This window comes from Acinonyx jubatus, chromosome B4 (genome assembly GCF_027475565.1).
Source record: "Acinonyx jubatus isolate Ajub_Pintada_27869175 chromosome B4, VMU_Ajub_asm_v1.0, whole genome shotgun sequence".
Classification (NCBI taxonomy): domain Eukaryota; kingdom Metazoa; phylum Chordata; class Mammalia; order Carnivora; family Felidae; genus Acinonyx; species Acinonyx jubatus.
The window spans coordinates 119,361,320-119,385,203 of NC_069387.1; the positions used below are offsets into that span (position 1 = coordinate 119,361,320).

The 23,884-nt window shown below is 38.3% G+C and overlaps 1 protein-coding gene across 1 annotated transcript in view; it reads right to left on the reverse strand.

The window, feature by feature from the left end:
* Positions 1-18,104, reverse strand: part of SLC5A8 (solute carrier family 5 member 8) — a 55,089-nt gene extending 36,985 nt beyond the window's left edge. Inside the window, exons 1-6 of the mRNA XM_015070863.3 lie at positions 17,304-18,104; positions 12,601-12,666; positions 10,408-10,459; positions 5,782-5,849; positions 4,607-4,761; positions 1,801-1,941 (exon numbers count right to left, since the gene is read on the reverse strand). Of these exons, the coding sequence (XP_014926349.1) occupies positions 1,801-1,941; positions 4,607-4,761; positions 5,782-5,849; positions 10,408-10,459; positions 12,601-12,666; positions 17,304-17,654 (833 nt within the window). The 5' untranslated portion in view covers positions 17,655-18,104. The remainder of the gene's footprint in view (positions 1-1,800; positions 1,942-4,606; positions 4,762-5,781; positions 5,850-10,407; positions 10,460-12,600; positions 12,667-17,303) is intronic.
* Positions 18,105-23,884: the final 5,780 nt, after the last annotated feature.

Genomic DNA, 23,884 nt, shown 5'->3' on the forward strand with positions numbered 1-23,884 from the left:
CAGTCAGAGAAAGACAAAAATCATATGACTTCACTCATATGAGGACTTTAAGAGACAACACAGATGAACATAAGGGAGGGGAAACAAAAATAATATAAAAACGGAGGGGGACAAAACAGAAGAGACTCATAAATATGGAGAACAAACTGAGGGTTACAAGAGGGGTTCTGAGAGGGGGGAATGGGCTAAATGGGTAAGGGGCACTAAGGAATCTACTCCTGAAATCATTGTTGCACTATATGCTAACTAATTTGGATGTACATTTAAAAAATAAAAAATAAAACAAATTAATAAAAAAAAGAAAAAAAGAAGTAGGAGAAAATGATTCCTCTGAGCTCAGGGATTCTGCCTTGTTAAGGAGACCCACTGGGCCGTTCCAAAGGAAATTGTTTTTTATTAAGAAAGCTCTAAAGCTCCAATTCTGGTATTTTAGTTATAAAATTCGGCTTTTTGAGTTTCATGTTCCCAAAGAAACAGAAGAGTATGTGCACAATTAATTTGGGAGAGGCATCAGCTCTAGCATAGATTTAAAGTCCAGTGGATTACTGGAAGTATAAATTACATTCCTTCAAAGTTCCTAAAAATACCAGAACCCCTAAGCTCACTTTTGGGGTATTCTATATCCAGTTACTGTGTTGATTTTCTTGTAGATCTTTTATTACAGAATGTTCCAAAGACAGATCATGTTTACACCAATTTACCCTCAATATATTGAGTTCTGACATGTGACATCACAATATTTTCATGTTTTCCTTTGAATAGAAATAGAATTGCCATTCCTCATCCTACTTTAATCATGCTGCTACTCTTAAGCTATTTGGAATTTTTAAGTTCCTAAATGCATGTGGGTCCAGTTAGCCTTATTTATCAGCATGGGGAATGGTGGTCACCACACTGATCTGAGGCTTCCTGAGAAAGAACCAGCCACCATTTGTACTCTTTTTTCAAGCCATGATGGGCTTGAGAGTTCCCTGATCATGTTATCCTTCTGACTTCTGGGCTATGTTCAAATCAATGTCTATCTGGAATGCTCTCCCACTATTCTCTACCCGCCCACATATGGTCATTATTCAGGATCTGCCTGCTTGAGAGGAATCTCTCACCCATCCTCTGCTTTCACATCCTATAATCTGAGATAGAAAATGGAATTCACATTTACTGGCCCCCTACCATGTGTGTGCTGAACACAGCATTTTACAATACCTCTCATGAAATATATAATATTTCTTATGCTCATTTTGTAAGTTCAGAAACTGAGACTCAGGGAGACTAAGTAACTTTCCCATGATCACTCAAATAGTAAGTGTTAGAGCAGAGGTATAAATCCATGACTATGTCTGAAAATAAAACACACCAACACATCCATCAATATAATGTCCTTGACCATTTCTTCTAGCATTTTATCCTTCCATGGAACTGTTATACTTTTCTAGTGTTATTTCACTTTTTTGCATATTTGCATATATCTTCCTAACTAGATATTAAGGCTCCTTCATGATAAGAGCCATATATTTATAATTTTTTATCCTCCATAATTCCTTATACAAATAGATACACAATAAATGCATTATTTGATAGTATTTGTTTTAGTAAATAATTCATATAAATATTTCAAATTATCTGGTTTAAAATATACAGTACCACTTTGTTTTACTTGATCCTTTTATAACTAAGTATCATTTATCTCTTGGAATTTCATGATACATAAGACTTAAACCTGAGCAAAGTGTGACTAATGAAAGAATTTCAATAAAGACAACTGATGGTTATTAATGATTTCTATACCATAGTTTGACTTACATTTTTGCCTGGAATCTGCTTTTACAGGCAATATATCTCTGCACTTGGGATTGGTTGACACCATAGATGCTGGTCCATGTGAAGGTCCCTCCTATAACAATTGTCCAGAATGTATGTCTTTGCAAAGGGTTAGGATTAAAACTAAATGAAAAGAAACAGAAAACAAATCTGAGCTATCAGGAAAAAAAAAACTATAGAAAATTATCCTAGAATAGTTTTTGGAAGCAAGCAATGTATACCTATGTAAATATGGATACATACATAAATATGTACAAATTTATTAAGTAATAAAAAAGGTAGAAATATTTCTAGCTTAAGTTCCGTGAAATAAAAGTGGATAATTTCAGAGAATTGGAAACTCTGGGTGGGACTGAGGAAAAATGAATGTTCTAATTATTCTGAGATTTTATAAAAATTTTCTCCTGTAGCTTTAGTAAATTGTTATTTAAACAAGTCTGCCATGCTGTAATTAGAGAAAAATACAAAACTAAAAAGAGAAAGCAATAAAGAGAGGGAATTTCCTAAGTGCACCCTAGCAATAGATATGGTACTGAAATGAACACAAAATTAACAAAATTTTTTGTTATACAATGCATACGTAATTCTTCTCCTAGCACATGTACAGTCAGACTTCTAATTTATATTCAAGATCAAGAACTCAGTTAGATAATGCAGTTTAAAGGCTTTTGCATTCTAAAATTACTATGTCAGTGTAATCATCCTTTCTTAAAATGCTGTGTGCACAAGCTAAATGCTAATAGTGAAAAGTCACTTTATGACATATACTTAAGCCCAAACTATTGTCACAAAGAAAGCTCAACTTCCACATTTGATATGCCTTTTAACTTTTCTTAATGTGTTATGTTAGAAGGAATAATTCTATTCATCTATGATATACAATATGAGCTTGACAAATTTCTGCAAAATTGACTTTCAAAGAAACTTTCTAAAAATTGTGAAGTTCTGCAAATCCATCTCAAATCTTATATTTAAGATTAGTTGAAGAAAGTATTCTAATTTTATACATATCCTGGCATTCTTATGGAAATACAAGAGCCTCTATTCCATTCTCTAACTTTCATATTAAAGTTTAAGAGTTTCAAGGGTGTTGACCCTTTATCCTACAGAGAAAGCAACTACTATATTAGCTAATGGAAATCAAGAGCCAAAAGGACTCAGCGAGCTACTTGAGGGAAGTAAGACAATATTTAGAATAGACAATTTAGTGGTTTTAGGCCATATACAATATATATGACAACTATAGATCATACAGAAAATACCAACACAGAATCCTTCTCTTATCATCACCAGAGCAGATATTTTGCCCACCATATTCTCAAACATATCTGAATAACAAGGATACACAATAATGCTTTTCTTATTATTTAATGCTTGGCAGCCTCCAAAGTAAACATCATGAAAATGTCTAATCTTTTACTTTCAATAATCTCTCATCAATGTAAAAGGTGTCACTTCAATGCAGCAATATGGGTTGCCTTTATACACAGTGACAATTAACTTGCAGAAAAAATTATTGGTTCCAAACCTTCTCCCCTCAATCTAAGCCTACTAGGAAGAGATTTGGGAATAATCAAGATCTTCTGCGTGGCCACTGATTGTTTCTGCTTCTTGGCATCCATTCTCCCATCCTCTAGTAATGGCAACCCAAATACGCTTTGGTAAACAACCATTGCCCCATAAAATAGTCTAAGTGGTTGTCAATACAAAGTCCTGCTCTGCCCCAACTAAGGTATGGAATCATGCCCAAGCTAGGACAATTGGAGGTACTCTTCCTTGGAATCTGAATGTTGAAGTAGTCATAGTAATAATAGAAAATAGTTGAAATTGATTTGTCATAATTCAACTCATCTCTGAAAATTAACATTCTGTCCCTGTCCAATTTCTGAAAAATCTCTTCTCAAACGTTAGTGCCATTTTCAAAAACTAGAAGAGAGCCACCAAGAAAGAAATGCTTTTCTTTTTTTCTTCTTGCCGGTGATTTCAGCTTGTGTGTCTCAAAGTAGGGCTTCTTAAAGAGGAAATATGCTGGTCCAAGTCAAAATAAGCCCCTTTCCACATTGAACATGATAACAAGAATGACACTACTGAACCACAATGGAAGGTATTTTAAATATTGTTTTAAGTTGTGTGATATATTTGCGATGAAATGTCTAGTTTTCCCACTGGTCTTTCTCCAGGAAACATGAATAACTGCTTAAGATATGCTATATTACACAATCTACTGACACTTGAAACATTAGTCATAAATTTTCTAGTAAATTTTCTAGAAATAACATATAATTTTATATAACATTTAATACATATATACAATTATGAAATATAATAATAATATACTATATATTGTTGGGGCAGTATCAATAGAAAAATTCTCTAGGCTGCTTGAAACAAAAAACTATGAAAATGGCAGCATGGTCTTCTGGTGTTTTTATCTTAAGAAAGGTTTCCTTTTCTTATTTCCCAATTTCTTCTCTAATTACCCTACCCTACCCTTTAACCAATTCCAGATTTAAATATCTGGAAGAAAATTACTCTTTTGCTATCAGTCCTTTCTCAGGAAGAAGGACCATTCTAAGTACCATGTAACTAACCAACTGACTGTTTCAACCCCTTAAAGACTTGGTGGAAACCCCTCACACATTAACTTGTCAGCTTCAATTTTTTGTACTATGTTCTTAGAGGTCTATTTGTTAGAGGTCTAATATAAACTTACTGTTTCAATAAAAAGATTATTTTTATAGAAAAAAAAAGGAGAATTCTATTGATCAGGAGGTAAATAGCAACTCACTTCCAGAAGTTCAATCTTCCACCATTATAGGCATCCTTTAGAATAGTGCTGATCCCACCTTGAATCACTACAGCCTGTATAATCACAGATGCAAATCCAGCTACCATGATCCCAACTTGAAAAACATCTGTCCAGACAACTGCTTTAAGACCACCCTTTGAGGAGAAAAGTATATTAGGATTAATGCTTTTATCAGACATTATTAATAATCTACATGCTTATATGCTATGTTGGATAAAAATAATGAAAACATGGATCTGGGCCAAGAGGTACATTCAACGTAGATTGTAAGCTTGGGAGAACCTTCAAGAGAAGGTGAGATTTGAGCCAAGCCTTCAGACAGAAGCAGAGGCAAAGATGAAAGGTCATCCCAGAAGAGAAAACAGCATGGGTAAAAGCATAAAAAGTCAAAGTACATAGCATGTTGAGTGTAGCCAGGTATACATTTTGAAGCAAAGTGGAATGGTATAGGTAGATTGTTGGGAAGAAAATTCAGAGTCAAATTGCAAGAGGCATTTTCATGGACTTTATCCCATACGCAGGGCTGATATCCAATCAAGTATGCATATAGAAGGTCATACCAGTTGTTGAAGTACTAAAATCATTTTGTACTAGCCACTACCAAAAACTTGCCAAGAGTCTCTCTCCAGTTCCTATGTCCTTGGCTGAAACATCCCTTCCCGGAGATCCCCATCTTGTAGAAGATCCAGCAACTAAAGTCTTAAGACCTAGTATGTCAGGGATGCCATGAGAGTTGCACCACTGCTAAGAACTAGCATCCATAATAATACCAGTGTCCATACTATATGGATGTTATATATTTTTACTGTAACTCCTACCTATAGGCAATGAGAAACTACCTCAGGTTTTGGAGCCTAGGAATAATATGAACATAACTATAATAATTTAGCAACAGTAAAGATGAATCAGAAGACAAAATTCAGGACCACTATAATGGTTCAGATAAAAGAAAGAAGTTTCAGTTATGATCAATGTTCTATAAAGAATCAAATTTTTCCCCAGATTGAATATTTCTTACAAAAAGTTACACTTGTGGGAGATAAGAGTAGGATATTACACATGAACAATGCAGTTTGCAGAACACAACTACTGGAATTTTCCATTTTGCAAAGCAAGCGGATAAAGTGAAAAGAGAAATAATGTCCTTGACATACCAGTGTGCAGTAGAATGTGCAGACCACACCTGTCGCCACTACTGCACCCCACAGATCAAATCCTGTGACTGTGAAAGGAAAAAAGAAAATGCATGAGTAACTGTGAAACATGTATAATAAAAATACTTCTCAAAAAAATCATCATTAGGAGTCTATATCATTTGTAGAGCACCTATCTTCTCCCTACCTCTCTACTCTTGCCTAAAACTAGGTCCAAATCTCATAAAATGTCCCCAAACAAGTGGAGTTTAAAATTTTACTTGATGAGTTAAATGGACCTAGTTTCTACCCTCAGACAGCATCCCTAGATCCAACATTGGCTAAATAAAATACATGAGAAAGCATTTCTATTGTAATGAAGCTAAGAAACAACTTGGTATTGTGAGGAAGTTAACTAGACTGAATGGGGTCATAGAGTATTGGTCATCATGGTTCAGTAAACACACTATTCTACCACTCCTCGAAATGAGTTGTGCATGTTACTAAGATGGAACCAAGAAGGAGAAAAGTTGTATAATTTGCCACCATTTACCTAAGAAGTGGAGAGGCATACTGTATTCTTTTTAAATGGAAGGATCACAACTCAACCCACAAATGTGATAATCTAGATACAATAGACCCACTCCTTGAAAGACACAATGGGCCAAAAGTCATACAACAAGAAATAAATTATCTAAATGGGTCTATATCTATTAAAGAAATTGAATCAGTAATTAAAGACCTTCCAAAACAGAAAGCTCTAGGCGAGGCAGGCTGACTGGTAACTTCTAACAATTTAAGGAAGAAATTATACCAATTGTCTACAACCTCTTTCAGAGAATAGAAGCAGAGGGAATACTTCCTAACTCACTCTATGACGCCAGGATTTCCCTAATACCAAAACCAGGTAAGACATTACAAAGAAACTACAAACCAATATTTCCCAGGAACACCGATGCAAAAGTCTTCAACAAATTGAGGATCAGCAAATTGAATCCAAAAAAAGTATAAAAGCATTAAACACCATGACCAAGAGGGATTTATCCCCGGTATGCAAGGCTCGTTTGATATTTTCAAATCAATTAATGGAATCTATCAAATTAACAGACTGAAAAAGAATATCACATGATCATATCAAAAGATGCAGAAAAAGCATTTGACAAAATCCAATATCCATTCATGATAAAAACTCTCAATAAACTAAGAATAGAAGGGAACTTTCTCAACTTGATAAAGGCTGTCTACAAAAATCCTACAGCTAACACCCTATTTAATGGTGACAGACTCAAAGCTTTCCCACTAACATCAGGTGCAAGACAAGGATGCCCTCTCTCACTATTTCTTCTCAACATTGTACAAGAAAGGAAATAAATGGTATATAGATTGGGAAAGAAGAAATAAAACTCTCTTTGTTCATAGATGACATGATCATTGATATCAAAAAAAACCTCCTGGAACTAGTGATTATAGCAAGTTTGCAGGACACAAGGTTAATATACAAAAGTCAATGTTTTCCTATATAATAAGTTAGCCTCAAATGTGGTAACTTTAAGATGTACCTTGATTCAAAGCCAAGGCAGGAGCACAACTGGAGTAACTCAGACATGCATTCATTGTGGAGTGGGCATGTAAAATGGTACAATCATTTTGAAAAACTATTTGCCAGTTTCTCTTAAATTTTGTACATGAACCTGCCCTGAGCTAGGTCATAATAGGTGTATGTTTAACTATACTGCTTCCAGGTGTTCACCCACTAGAAATAAAAATGTGTGTCAAAAGAGAATCCCCAGACACATGCTAACAGGTTCTACAAGACGATCAAACTCGGTCTTGGTTATTGATGAAAATGACCCCACTGCTGATGATGGCAATGCTGCTGTAACCAAAGAGATGCTGCTCCTCCTGGGGGATGGTGACACGTCACCCATGGAAGAACTGGAGTAAGCGCTGCCCCAAGAATTACTTGTACAGGTATTCAATACTTTATCTTCATTCCCCCTGATAATACATCCAAGGATGTTTTTCTTCATTTTTGTTAACATTTAAAAAATCTGTATGGCAGGACAAGAACCACTTTCTGAGGGTGATGCTGTGATAAGTAGGAACTAAAACCCAGCTAGTTTTCCTTTTCTATCTAGTTCCATGTTGGCTTATTTTAACAGGACAAGGTAGCATTTGTTGCAAGATGTAAGTAACCTAGCGTTAACTGCATGGTCTGAAGTGTTTGGCTACCTAGCAGATTCCTTAGTAAGACCAAACTTTTTGTAACTGAAGTGTTCTGAGCTATCCCTTGATGTTTAAAAGAAAAATATTGGTTCAAATACCTTTCACCTGCTAGGATCTACTTTTTAAATCTTCTATCCCCTGTGGTTGTCTACTACATGTGACAGGCCTCTAAAAACTAGTATGTTAAACTGAACTGACTTGATGAGAGTCACTATCTATAGAGCTTGTTTTCCAAAGAAAAACATTGTTTGAGGTAGCAAAATTACAAGCCTACGTAGGTATGTTATAAAGCTGTTAAAAAGTAACTCAGCAAGTTTTGTGAGTGAAAAAGTAGTGCTCAAGTCACATTCTGCTTTGAGGTTGTAACAAATACAAAGCAAGACAAAACAAAACCTGAACAAGAGTGATCTTAGTAGCTCTAATTCAGAGTAGCCTAAAACTGGAAACAATCCAATACCCATCAATAAGAGAATGGATAAACAGATTTTGGAGATGCATATGATGAAATACAATAAAATGGGGGGAAAATCAGGGATATCTGAACACTGACTTCATATTGATGATATCAAAAAAATGATTTTAATATTTTAGATATGAAAATGGTATAGTTGTATTTGCAAAACACATGCTGGTACAAACTTCCAGTTATAAAATACATAAGTCCTGGAGGTGTAATGTACACCATGCTGACTATAGTTAATAATCCTATAATGCATATTTGAAAGTTGCTAAGAGAATAAATACCAATTTGCTCTCATCACAAGAAAAAGAAATTTTTTAACTATGTATGGAGACAGATGTCAACTAGACATTGTGGTGGTCATTTTGCAATACATACTAATATTGAATCATTATAGTATAATACAATGTTATATGTCAATTTTACCTCAGTGGAGAAAAAAAAAGCATATCCTTATTTTTAAAAGACCCTGAATTCAGATGAAATGATAAAATATCTCAGATTTACAGGAAAATAATCTAGTGAGTGAAACAGAGTGAATTAAACCAAAAGTTGATCATTTTTAGTGGAGTTAAGGATACACTAGAGTTTACTATGCTATTCTCTTTTTTCCAGTATATGTTTGAATTTTTCTATAATTTTTAAAAAAATTAAAAAGAAAATGATCAGACCCAAAGAATGTTAAGATCCATTTCAGTTAAACAAGTTTCTCTGGAGCATCTGTTGCACATCCAGTACTATATTTATGCTGGTATATACTGCTTTGGTCACAGTAAAATACACAATTGATATTCAAGCGGTCAAAATGCAGTCTCGGGTCCTAATCCCTAGTGAATGGCACAATAACCTGATAAGATCTGAGTTCTCAATTTCTTCACAGATGGAAAGCAGTACTCTTTTACTGCCATAACTGTACTTTAAAACCCTAAAGCCAACATCCTTAGTTACACTTAAGGCCAATAGGTAACTTATGAAGCTTATAGTCAGCTCTTTATACATGAAATTGACCCACTCGTGATGTTGGTAATATTGACATGGAACATGCCTGTCATTCAGAATTCAAGAGCACATTATATCATGGAATTCTTCTTTGTAATGATATACTTTATAAACTTAGGTTATAATTACTATCTGTCTATCATGAAATCAAGAAATGAGAGTGTGGATTTAGCAGGGTTCTTCCATTTTATATTAACTCACAGGAACCGAATCACATTTTTCCCATCAAAGTCCACTTGTCCATTTTACAAGGCAGTTTTAGAGATAAATTCACATCTGATTGATAAGAATTCAAAGGATATGGGGTTCCCCAAAAGCCTTTTGCAGATAAGACTAACTAACAGGCATCTTTGGTTCAGTAAACTATTCCAGTTCCATGGCTTTTATCTGCCCAAATCCAAAGGGTAGTTTGTTGATCAGCACCATCTTCATACATTTGTTTAAAAGGATACTATAGCCATCTTTCATTGTGTCACTAGGAAAGATTTGATATTTCAAGTCACACAAATCTCCCTCTGTTGAATTTTGGACCATGTTAGAAATGGGAAGAAGAAAAGTTTCTCTCCCTGCCAGATTTCATGATGGAACTGAGCTGAGTAACACAGAAGCCTCTTGACTATGGGCTCCTGGTTACAGCTACCAAGGAAGAAAGTGCAGCCATTCATGACTTAGACTACAGGGGGCGTTCATTCTGAAGGAATGGAGCGTGGCTGGTTGGTACATCCAAGATTCACTCCTCAGGGAGGTCTGCCCTCCTATTAATCATAGATCTTTTGGAGCTATTGACCCAGGAACTCAAAGAAGCTGCTAGAGTAAACACTTAAAGCCATCTTGCTCCCCTCAAGTTGATGCAGGTTACTGGAGGCATTCCTCCATCTTCCCCCCTCCCCAAGGAGAGAATAAAGTCTATTTAAAAATGAACCCCCAAATGTGGTGACATAATTGTTAACTCTAAAATGTACCTTGATTCAAAGCCAGGGCAGGGGCATAAATAACAATTCCAGTATAGAGAATCTAGGGGAAAAAGAAAACCAAATATACTGTATGAATTATAAAATAAAATATTAATTTTTTATAAACTCAATTATGAATTAAAACAGTAGTTTCAGTATACATGATAAAATCTGTAACTTGAAAATGTTATTTAAGTGAAGCTGATTCTTCTTTACCGTTTGTGATGTGGTCATAGATTACGGAAATCTTTAATGGCCAATTTTGTTAAAAATACGGACTTCTCAAAAATAAAAAAATAAAAAATAAAAAATAAAAAAATAAAGTAAAAATATGGGCTTTTCACATGGTGCTCAGTGCAGATAGTCATTGATCCATCAACTGAAGCTTGAAATCAATTTTCCTCGACCTAAACAATTAAAAGGAAAGAAAAAATACAAACCTAAAATAAAAAAAAAAGATGGTTCCTCATTCATATGCCTTCAAACTATTGTTAATCACTGCATACTTAATTGGGAAAAACAGTAATAATTTTGGAAACTGGTTTCAAAAAGTTTGCATGCTAATTAATTAAACAAAACTATAAATTTGAACTTAAAAAAACCCTGAAAGCCATCAAAAACTATATTCCATCTTTTTGATATTCTATATTATTTTTCATTCATATATCTAACAAATATTTATGAATCTGGGGCACAGTAGTATGATAAATGTGGTCTTTTTTTCTCAGGATATTATTTTCACTGCATTAGATTTTTCAAATACTGTATATCATATCCTGTATATTCATATATATCCTATGTGATTTATTTTATAAAAACATATGGTTCTATGATTCTCTGTGATTCCATGTTTACTCTATAAAGACAAATGATGAAAAAAGCCATATTATGTAGTATTTGAATGTTTGATTATACTACATGGATAGGTCAATGGAAGTCAGTCCTTCAAGTGGGAGATGGTAAAGCTTTCTTCTTTTTGTAGTAATGAACTTTCCACAGTCATTATCCGGACCAACTTGAAAATTTGAAAACATGACCACAGGCCACCTTCTTGACACTTGTTCCCCACTTTTCATCTCTGTAGGCATTTCTAAAAATGATCCAAAGAGGAACTAAACAGTTGGTAAATGCAAGATACTGGCCTCAATTCTTTGTCGGAATCTCTACCAGACCCCAAAGAGCTCCTTCCTTTTACACTGGAAGTGTTAAGGACCAATCTAAGTTATTCAATTTACAGAGATAAAAAATGGAGTCAAGTTAAATAATTTACAAAGGCACTCTGTTATGCTATAGCAAATGCTTAGGGTTGCTTGTGATTGGAGAATTGAATTACCAATAGGGATGAGAATGAAAACTCCTTCCTAGATCTCCATTAACAAACCCATCCCTCTAAAAAGCATTTACCTGTCAAGAGGAAGATCCATATAAATGATGTGACAATAATCATGACAAGCCTCCAGCAACCTGGATGAAGACTGGGAAGTGTTATCTGTCATTCACTGCTTGGCAAATCTTTGCTTTCCATTTGTGGCAATCAGTAAATCTATATTTGCATTTACTTATATTACCTGACTTGTACTTGGCTTTAAAAACTCCAGAGTGCATAGTTCTGTTGTTTTATACTCGATGACCACTTCAATTGGGGCATAAGTTTCTGCTTTTTAAAAGAGAGCACTGATTCACTTTTGTAAGCATGCTTTCAAGCAAATGAAATTATTTCCTCGTGTCTTCCTATGTCAGTTAATTTTTACAAACCTGTACTCAACAAGCTGCAAAACACTATGAAACATACTACTTGTTTTCCCTTTGTTACAGTTCCTACCATCAGCTCCTACAGCTCCTTCAAATATCTTTGTCATTTCAGTAATGATGACATCTCAGTCACTTTGGTGGGCAGAAGCAGAGATGGGAGAGGAAAAAGCATGTGCTCCTGAAGCAACATGACTGTTAGTTGATTAATGTAATACTTAGCATTCACTTGAAACATTCTGTTTTCCAAGAAGTGGGGCATTTGCTGAAACACAGTTTAATGATCTTAAGAGTTGATGCTGTATAACAGCAAGTGTTTTTGCTTTTTTGTCTCCTATTTTCAACATCTCTTTCTTATGTTTCATTCATTTACCAAATAAGCTTGGCCCAGATGCCTTAGTTCAAACATTTCAGATGACAAAAGGTAAAACAAACTAATGGAGAGTAACTTACCGTTAGAACAATGAAGAGGACTGTTCCACAGAGACGAACACATTTGTTAAATCGAAGCTCTAAATACTGTTTCCAAAAAAGTGAAAAATGGTTAATACGCGAAAACTTTATACTGTTGTGAAACATCAGCTGCTCAAGAAGTAAAGGGGTTAGAAATTTAAAGCAACCTCATAAGATTTGTATTCTGTATTCTTACTTTACTACTCTTTTTATTTATATACGGCAAAATTAACTCTTGTTTTCAAGTGCAGTCCATTAGGTTCTAATACATACAGGACAATTCCATCACCACCAGAAAACTCTGTTATGTTGTTCCTTTGTAGTCAAACTCTCCCCCTACCCCTAAACCTTGGCAATCACTGATCTGTTCTCCATCCCTTGTTTTGACTTTTCAAGAATATATATAAGTGGATTATATTCTGCATTTATAGAATGAGCAAAGTGCCATTCTCCCCTTTGTCTTGGTATGTACTTTAGATATTTCCCTGATCCATTTGGGAATCAACCTTTCCCACTGCAGGAAATTGTGATGGAACTGTCTATCAAGGTGCCCTGCCTCTTCTGACCAAGGGATGGTCATATGACCCAAGTTCAGGCAATCAGCTTCTCTCTCCAATGGATACTTAAATCTTAGAGGCATAATATAAAGACAGAAAATGGCTGGAGCAAAAGAGGACTGATCCTGACAGTGGCCTGAAGAGGCCATCCTGGCTTCCATCCTTTTCACAGCCTCTTTGCTCATCTTTTCACTCTCGGATGGGCTACCCCTGTATCCTCCCAAATAAATTATTTTTTATTTAAATCAGTCTATGTCAGTTTCCATTCGGGGCCAATGAACAACTGCCAATTCTTCCTACTTTCCTTGACATCTTAAAATATAATCTGCTTATCTCCTATAGTATATGTCATAATATATTATAGAGTTAGAGTCATAGAATTTTAGAGCTGGAAGAAAGCTAGGTTCTCATTCTCTAACTTGAATATTACTCATGTAGAGAGAATTTTAAAGCTGAAAACAAGTCTTTTCGTAGAGCAGGGGAAAATAAAGAGGAAGGAAAAATTGACATTAAGTAATAATCAGAGGCAAGGACACCAGATATTTTTGCTCCATAATCACAGGTGACAGTTGTAGAGTACTTGCTATATACACTGTCCTTCCAACAATTCCCAGAGGCCAGTACTACCCATCAGAGCAGAGGGCACTGGGGTTCAGAGAGAACACCAAAGTTGCAACCTAACAATTCTCACAGCCACAATGCATGTCTAGGACCATTTGATGCCGAAATCTTGGCAGGGAACCACTACATTATTCCAAATAAATAGGCAAACTGACCATGTCTCTAAGACTCAGAGTGAGCGGGTGGCACTGACGCATGGTAGGACCTTCAAAAAACAACTAACAGGTAAAAAACACACAGCACAGCATAGTTTTGGGGAGGAGTTCCAGCCCTTGACCCAGTCCCAATCATGACTCCACAAGCTCGGGGAAGTCACTGGAAATCTTAGGCTCCTCCTCTTGAAAATGAGGATCACAGTACTAATTCTTTCCCCTCTTACTTTGCAGGGCTTTGGAGACTATCAAGTGATATAAATGGATGGGGAAATATTGTAACTTGTTATTCAAAAGTAAGACATTAAAAATTGGCATCCAAATCCACAGATAAATATAACGCATAATTATAAACATACATATGTATTCGAAATAAATACATATGAATAATATATATAAATACATATAATTCACAAAAATACATATATATTTAGGGATTATAGGTTATATATATATACCTAGACAACTCAGTTCCAACACACAGATTTTGTGGATCCAGAAAGATCCTGAAGAAGTGGTGAACGAAATTGTATTCCTGCATTACATTCTTATCTGTGGGTCTGGAAGTAGCTAACACCTATCAGGCCTATACTTTAAAAGCAGTGATAAATAGATAACAGATATGCTTCTGAATAGCCAATTCTAGCTAAAGAAATATAAGTAGGAAGAGATTTCATATTTGAGCAAGAATACCAGGGTATATCACCCAGCGCTGGACTTCTTATTCTGTGTAGGTGGTACCCTCTGAGGCATATATAAAAACAAATAGAAAAGAGTTACAGGAGAGTGTTTGCTATGGCCAATTGTCAGGGACAAAGCATGTTATCTTAACTTCCCTGACCCCAGCTGCTGGGCACCCACCAGTCATGCAAGCTGCCAGCGTGCCCACAACTCTGTGTGTTCTGTTCTACTTCCCTTGTTCTCTCTGTACTCTTGTAAGCCCTGCTTAAGGGTTATAACAGACTCACCAGAGGCTTCAGAAGCAGCCAGTATGCACCACTGCACAGCCTCTAGGCATGTGTCTACTTTGCTTCACACTCTTATGTAGCTTAACTTACTCTGAGTCTCTCTGTCTGCAAAATGGGGCTCTCTTAGCACTTCCCTTATAAGGATTGTTTTAGTATTGAGTCAGATAATGTATGTGTGTAAACCATGCAGCCCAGTGCCACACATGTATTAAGCATTCAGTAAACATTAACTTCTTGCCATTTTTAGCTGGAACTCTGCTAACAGCCTCCACTGCTGGAAACGTATGGGTAATCTCTTTCTGGTTGAATTAATGCTGCTGTCCCGAGGAGGCATGGGTCAGTGCTTATGAGAGGAGCATTCATCTCTGGGGACTGAAGTCCTCTTGCCAGGTTCTTCAAACCCTTTCTGAGTTTTGGAGTTGGTTGACTATAGATCAGAGCTCACAGACTCAAACTGCCTAAGGACTCATAAAGTAATATACACAAGTGGATTGGCCAGGTGTTCATATATTAAAATGTTGGACTATTCCTCACATCCACTAAGAAATATGTCCTCTCACATCTCTCTCAAAACCAAGTACTCCCTTCACCCTGTCCATGTTCCCTTTTGCATTTTTGAGAAAGACAAAAATGCAGATAAAGATTTCTCTATCATGAGAAAGTAACCATGCAGCTACGAGAATTAACAGGAAGTGAGAACAATGGCTGTAAAACTGGGAATTGATCATGGAATTCACCCCAGGGAATGTGAGCCCAGTGTCACCAGGCTTCTAAATTTTCAAAAGAAGCTAGAATCTGGAATTGTATTTGACTTCTCAACATCATAAATGCTAAATTAATTTTCTTTCAAAACACTTTAAGGGTCAAAAAAAAAAAAAAGACAGAAAATTAAGATTGGCCTGAGGCAGCCAGTTTGTTAATTTTGAGCAAAACAGAGAAATTCCATTCTGCTCCCTTCTGGGATGATGACGGAACTCTCCCAAACACAATGACCAGAGTGAGTGGAAGGCATTGCTGCCCCAGGGGTGCCTCGCCCTGGATGGCATCACCACAGCCCAGGCAGTTTGTCACTAACACTTGTTGTGCCATTGAGGCCCCGCAGCCAGCACCAGTTGAACCAGCCTCACTAGGAAACCACCTTCCAGTGGCTCTGGACTGGAGCAAAAAGTACCTGAACTTAAGGCTAAGAATGAGTGTCAGAGCCCTCTGGATAATGACCTGTGCAAGAGGAAACTTCTGCAGGTTTGCCCATGTGCCTCATGGGTTAGTGCCTGGATAAAGAGACCACTAAGGGTGCTGAACTGCACCCCCACCCCGCTCACATTCAACAGTTCTTTAAATTAAACCAAACATTCCCTCCCTCTCCAAAGCCCTTTCCTGCAGACAACTGGAGAAAACCTATAACCAATGGAGCTGTGCAGCAGGAAAGATGGTTTTATTTATTGATTTAAATTGGAGTTAGTTAACATACAGTGTAGTATTGGTTTCAGGAGTAGAACCCAGTGATTCATCACTTACATATAATACCCAGTGCTCATCCCAACAAGTGCCTTCCTTAATCATTTTTCCACTGAGAGAAAAGGCAGAACTGTTTAAGAACCTTTCAGCCAAATCTTCCCAGCTATCCCAAGATAACCATGTCTGCTACTGTCACCACAAATATTTATGGCCCACGTTTTTCCAGCACTCACCCAGCCCCTGACACTATTCTGAATGTTACCCTTGCATCATCTCATTTAATCCTCCCAACAACTAGATGAGGTAGTTGGTATTATTATTTTCATTTTGAGATGAAAGAAATGGGCACAAAAGGTTAAATAAATCATTCAAGGTTACCCAGCTAGTAAGGGGTAGACTCTGATCTCAAATGTAGGTACTGGGACAGGAGTTACAGCACCTTACCCACTTGGGCATGTGCCTCTGGAGGGTGTGTGTGTGTGTGTGTGTGTGTGTGTGGAGGGGCAAGGAGGGGAGAGTGCGCAAATTCTTCCCAGACGATCCTGGGAAAGTGAGTGGTGCCTATGGACCTGGAACAAGGGGATTCCTTTCAAGGAGGAGAGGCTGAGATTTGAACAACTTACCCTCCCCCAGATAAAAAGTTTTTAAATCTTTCTCCTTGACTCAGAATCAAAGATGTTAAAGCAGAAAGCGCCTTAGTGAGCACTAATCCAAATCACTCCGTTTACTTTGGAAGCCTCTCTTTGTCAGTGAGCTCCTGAGAGTAAATTCCAAGATTTTTGTGGCCTTCACAGGACACCTCTCCCCAAAAGGGGAGGACAGGGGAGGTAATGGACCTGGACAGGGAGATATTTCGATGTGGTGGTGAGTCTGCCCCCAGGAAAAATCCAAGAGCCTGAAAAGTCCTGCCCCCTCCGCTCCCCCCCTAACCCACCCTCACCCTTTACCTCGTAGGTGCTGGTAATTCCCAGTTTGTAGAACACCGGGAGGAAGACCTCCGCGCTGATGGCCACCACAAAGAAGTAAGTGATGGCAAAGATGCTGAATATGGCCCCAAAACGGTAGACCTCCGAGGGGGTGCCCAGGACGGTGACTGCCGACATGAAGCTGGCGGTGAGGGACAGCGCCACGGGCACGGCTGTCATGCTGCGGCCGCCCATCAAGAAGTCCTTGGAGGTCTGCTGGCCGCCCCCCGCGAAGGCGTAGTAGATGCCGATGGCGGCGGAGATGAGCAGCATCGCGGCGAACACCACGTAGTCCCACACCACGAAGGTGCCGATGCCCCGCGGCACGTCCATGGTCGCTCGGTCTCCCGGGTCCTGCGTTCCAACCGTGGCCCCGCGGCGCACAGCCCGAGCCCGAGCTTTACCTCTGCGGCCGGGCTCTCACTTCTTATTCCCCGCGCCGCAGGCGCGGCAGGCGTGGCGCCCGCGAGGATTGGAGGCGTCCTCCAGGTATCGGTCCCCGCCGGCTCCGAGCGCCCCGCGAAGGGGGGGACGTGGCTAGGCGCGGAGGCCTCTGCACCCACCGCAGCCGGCCGAGCTCGTCTAGCCACGCCAAGCCCTCACCGGGGTGCCGGGCTCGGGGTGGCCGGGGTCGCCCAGCGCCGCGGACACCTGGGAGAACTGGCGCCTCCAGCCGCGTCCCGCGAATCCGCCCGGAGCGCTGGGCCTAAATGTTACCAGGTGGCACCCGAGGGGACGCACCATTTAAATAAACAGGCGACCGATGGGGGAGCGCGGGTCGAAGGTCAGTTGTAACACTTGTACTTTTCGCTTTCCGGTTCAACAGTTCGGGTCCTTACAAGAAGATATACCTGGGGTTTTTACATTGCCTTCTTTGATAACTTGATGGGCGTTTCAGGTGACAGTGTGCAGTGAGCTGAGGTTCCAGTCCTTATGCAGGTAAGCAATTACAAAGGAGAGGAAGAAATCTGTGCTATTGGTTCCTTTTTTTTCTCCTTTAAAGAAAATATCATTTAAATTTTAGTTAACATACAGTGCAATATTATTGGTTTCGGGTGCCTTTTCATTCAATAAACATCTCTGATCCCTACAGTCTCTCCTAAATATGATAGTTTCTGTTGTATTAATGGTTTAAGGAAGACTTAAACCCTGTGACATATAACATGCTTGGTACTTTATACATTAACTAATGTAATTCTTACAATTACTCTTGAGGTAGCAATCATCTCCATTTCTTAAAGGAGGAAACTGGCTTAGTTAGATTAAAACACTTGCCAGGGGGGGCGCCTGGGTGGCTCAGTCGGTTAAGCGTCTGACTTCAGCTCAGGTCACGATCTCACGGTCCATGAGTTCGAGCCCCGCTTCGGGCTCTGGGCTGATGGCCCAGAGCCTGGAGCCTGGTTCCCATTCTGTGTCTCCCTCTCTCTCTGCTCCTCCCCCGTTCATGCTCTGTCTCTCTCTGTCTCAAAAATAAATAAACGTTAAAAAAAATTAAAAAAAAAAAAAACAAAACACTTGCCAGGAAGTGGTGGGGACTAAGATTTTTATTCAAGGTCTCATATCAGAATTCGTTCTTTTAATTGCAATGCTATGCATTGTAGAACCCAAATGTAGATAGGTGTTAAATATAGGCATAAATATGTACACTTAGGTGAAGACACCTGAAAGCATATGGAAAACAAGGTCATTTCCAGTATCAGTACTCAGGATATATTTTAAGTGGCTTCCCTTGAAATATTACTAACAATACATGACTCATGCTTGTAAAGCAACATGACTCCCAGGTTTTTCCTCTGAAATAGACCCTCCAGTCAAGTGTGCCCTGGCATAGGTCTATTTCAGGCCAACCTTGTTCATTGTCATACATCTTTATAATTTACCAGGTGATCCTTCATAAGCAATCCACAAAATGCATTTAGCCCAGCCCAGAATGTAAAGAAAATACCAGGTTTTATTTTTTGTGAACTGGCATTGTTTGTATAATATTTTTAAAGGGAAATAAAGAAGGAAATGGAAGCTAAATCCAAGTAATTCAATCACTTACACAAATATGTGGCTTGGACTTATGTCCCAACTGGGTGAAATTTACTGTCTTTGCACTTATGATTTTCTCCTGTTCTCACTGCCTGGCACTCAAACTCATCACGAAACAGCATCTCACAAGCTTTAAGGTACAGCAGCCACTGTATCTAGGGCTCTTCCATCTCCGCCCAGAACTACGGTGCTTTACTTGCAAGGACAGCTCCTATCAAGACTTACTGAACACCACCAGTGCACCTCACCCCAGTTAGTGTCCTGCCAGAGGACTGAGATGACATGGTCTCTAGAGGTGATGGGCTCTGCTTACATAAAGAGGTGCTCTGGTAGTAGTGGAGAGACAAGAAGTCTTCCCATCTACTTTTTAGGCATTTCCTTTTCAAGTGGATCACAAAGTATGTTTTTAATCCAGTTAAATGTGACCTCCTAGCAACTCAGCCTACACTATCTAGCCCTTGACTAGCTCTCAGGCATCTTTTCCTATCACTTTTTTCCCCCCTACTTGGTCTACTATCTTTTCACTGTTCCTGGAACATGCCAAGCCTGTTTCTATCTCAGGACCTTTGCATGTGTTTCATCCTCTGCCTTTAATGTTCTTCCTTCAGATATTATCATGACTCCCACCCTCACTTCATTCAGGCATCTGTTCAGATGTCACCTCCTCCAAGAAGTCTTCCTTGACCACTCCATCTGAAAAGTGTATCTATCACCTTCTACTCCTTCACCTTGCTTATTCTCCAAATACTTTGTGCACTCTGAAATTGTTCTGTCTTTACTTTGTCTTCTCGCACTGGAATAGACGCTCCATGAAGGCAGGGACTTTATCTGCTTTGTTCATCACTATATTCCCTGGGTGTAGAACAGTCTGGTACATAATAGTCATCTAGAAAATTGTTGAATATATGAATAGACGAAGGAAAGGATTATTAGAAAATCCTCTCAAATATATTGACTCAGGCCTATTTTTAATGTTTCAAATTTCATCTTTTTCTATGTTTTCAAAGACATTTGGAGGAGGTTGTGGTGCAGACCCCTCTACACACACGTAGTGAAAAATCCACGTATAACTTTGACTCCCCCCAAACTTAACTACTAATAGATTACTATTGAACAGAAGCCTTAACAGATAACATAAAGTTTATCAACACATATTTTGGATGTTGTACACATTATATACCATATTCTTACAATAAAGTAAGCTAGGGAAAAGAAAATGTTATTAAGGAAATCAATAGAAAGATAAAATACATTTGTAGTTCTGTACTGCATTTATTGAAAAAAAAATCCATGTATAAGAGGACCCACAAAGTTCAAACCTGTGTTGTTCAAGAGTTACCTGTACTTATAAACACATAAAAGTGTATAATATGCCTATTTATGTAATGCCTTGCAACTGCACAGTTCATAAAAGTTTTATAAGTATATTCACATTTAATATTTTGTGAAAAATGGTAGTTTAAACCACAATAGGTACATATATACTCCCCCCCAATCCCCTTTTTAGTGTTTTTTAAAATTTATCAAAATATCTTTTCTCCCAGAAAATCATTTGGTGGCCCTCAAAATCGGTCACCTGCTACATCTGAAGGCCATAGACATAGATATTGAGAAGTGGGCCAACAGAGCCAAACAGATTTCCCCAGACTGAAGTTAGGATGGAATTTTTTTTTTTAGTTTATTTATTTATTTTGAGAGAGAGAGAGAGAGAGAGGAAATGCACAGGAGGGACAGAAAGAGGGGAGGAGAGAGAGAATCCCAAGCAGGCTCTGCACTGTCAGCACAGAGCCCAATGGGGAGCTCAAACATGAGATCATGACCTGAGCTGAAATCAAGAATCTGATGCTTAAGCAACCAACTGAGCCACCCAGGCACCCTGGGAATGAACTGTATATGATTCACCTCATGCGACTGGGAAATGTTTATTTGCCACCTATCCTAAAATAAGGAAACAAGAATGGAATTTATATTGAAAATTACAGCATTGCATGATTAGTTACTTTACGGCTTTTGGAGTAATGTTATCGAATATAGGAATTTTTCTGAATGGCCTCTGTAATTTTTTTTTAAAGAAAAATAGCTAGAGGGAAGCCAACGAGAATGGACTGATACATGAATTATTTTCAAGTGGATAAAGGACCTTGAATGCACTATTTGTTATAGCTCATGTGAGGATAGAAGCCGGTCAAAGAGTTCCTGAATTTTCACAAGAAGACATAACCATTCCTGTGCATCTTGCAACACGGCCCCCAATTTTTCTCTCCCCTCTATGATTCCTTTCACTTGCAAATGATCTTATCCCGTTTCTTCATATTATAATCATACCCATAATTTAAGGTGGACTCAAATTGTCAAAGTTTTTCATGAAATGTTTTACTACTCCTAATCCTACCTGTTTCACAACCAGCTATCTTTCCTTCTTTAGCCCTCTTAGCATGTTTATACTCATTTGTTGGCCTTTATGGTGGTACAGTATTGCAGTTGTTTGGACCAAGGCTCTTAATGCAGGAATATCTTAAGGATTGCATGAGTCCAAAAGCAGGAACTGGAAAGCCATCTACATGCCTGCCTCAGTTTTTCCTCTTTCTCCAGATGCCTTCTCTGCATTGCCACAGGTACATGGTCAAAAATGTCCAACCCAGTGCTTATCTACACTTAATTCAGTAGACAGCAGAGACCCATTAGCACCTTTGAATTCTAATTTTAAATTACTGGGAGAAGAAATCCAATTGGTGCAGTTTTGGTTACATGTTCCTAGACCTTTAATCCAATCATCTCTGGCCAGAAGGGAGAGATTCTCACTGTAGGCTGCACAGATTCACCTTGAGGGTAGGGAAGGGGGACTAGTTCTCCACATAGGAGGATGGTAAATTCTGAAAGGTGTCTCCTTTATTAAATGTCTGTGTCATTTTATTATCTCCTGTGGGTGGAAGATAAACTCCTTGGAAAAAGGGACTGTGCTTGCTCATCTTTATAAACCTCCAGACCCTCGCACTGTTTATTGCTTAAAGAAAATGCTAAACCTATTGTATTGATCACACTTGACAATGCTTGTTGGCATGAGAATTTCACCCAAATTTCTAAAAGTGAAATCTGGAAATCTGAGAGTGATCTTCTTGGATCCTGAATCTAGATTTACTCATATGCTTACCCATAGGAGGTTGGGGGGGGTGGGTTCTTTTCTCTTGTTTTTGAGAGGAAAAGTAAAGGAAAGGGTACTACCAACACAAGTCTTTACTGTCTGCCCATTCTTTACCTTGAAATCACGATCACAGTTACTAGGAGGCCATGAGAATATCCTTCTGAAATGGCAAAGGAAGATAAGAGCACACAAATTCCTCTTCAGAGTACTTTCTTAACATCCTTCCACTTGGGAGCACTGAGTAAAGTTGGAAATTTCAGGTGAGTACAATTGCCATTGTCATCACACGGCTTGAGTTAGGACAGATGTATATGAGTCAGTACTTAGCATCTCTACCTGCACACACATCTTCTTTTGTTCCTTTCTTAACTGGGTGTCACCCTAACCAATTCAATGTAATCAATTCTGAGTTGCAGTACTAGGTACTTTTATCAAATAATGGAATCAACCAACCCAATAAATTTAGTAGGAAAAGTTTTAGCTAATGTCCTAGCCTGCTTCCTGCTAAGTAATAAGGTCTATTAAACTCCTCATATCTCCTACTAGCAAAACTGCCACAGCACCTTAGTAAGGCCAACTTTTGTGCTATCTCAGCCCAGATCCTTAGCCTGGTTCTCTGGCACAGAGATTTCCCTCCTTTTGCTACTTGATTTTTGTTGTTTTCCCCAAATCTCAACCTTTTCTGCATATGTCTCTTTCATTGCAAGTAATCTCAAACCTTCTTTTGGATACAGAAAGTTACACCCAAAGAAAGAAAAAATGCAATAAAATCTATTCATTGCACATATCCCCCCAGTACATCTTAAATCACCACTGAAATGGCATCAAAGGAGTAAACAAAGGTGTCAGCCCAGAAGGACAGACAGAAGGCAAGATGGGATGACTGCCAATAAAAGGCTTACCACAGTTTTAGAAGAATGAGTGCAAACAGACAAGTGGAAAGTGACTTAGGTTTCAGCTTTCTTCACTTGTGAAATACCTTAAGGTAAGGAAGTCGACAAGAACAAAGCAATTTGTGCAATAATACCCCCAGAAAAAGTCAGAAATCAGAGGGGCCATATACTTCTAAAGGTAGGGATATGAGGTAGAAAGAAAAACCAGAAGACATATAAGGAGTGTTTGGGGACTGGCAATAGTGCCTCTCCCTTCTCCTTGGTAGAAAACTACAGATACCATCTGGAGAGGTTAAAGTAAAAAAAAACAAAAACAAAAACAAACAAAAAACAAAAAAAAAAAACCCTCTGCCTAAGGACACCAATCATGGCTAAGGGCTAGAGTGAGGCATTTTCCTAGAAGATAGGGATTAGAGAAAGTTTGTCTAATGAATGGTGAGACACCCTCCCCATGCTTTTCCCTACTAGGCTCCCAGCATGTGGATTCCCAGATT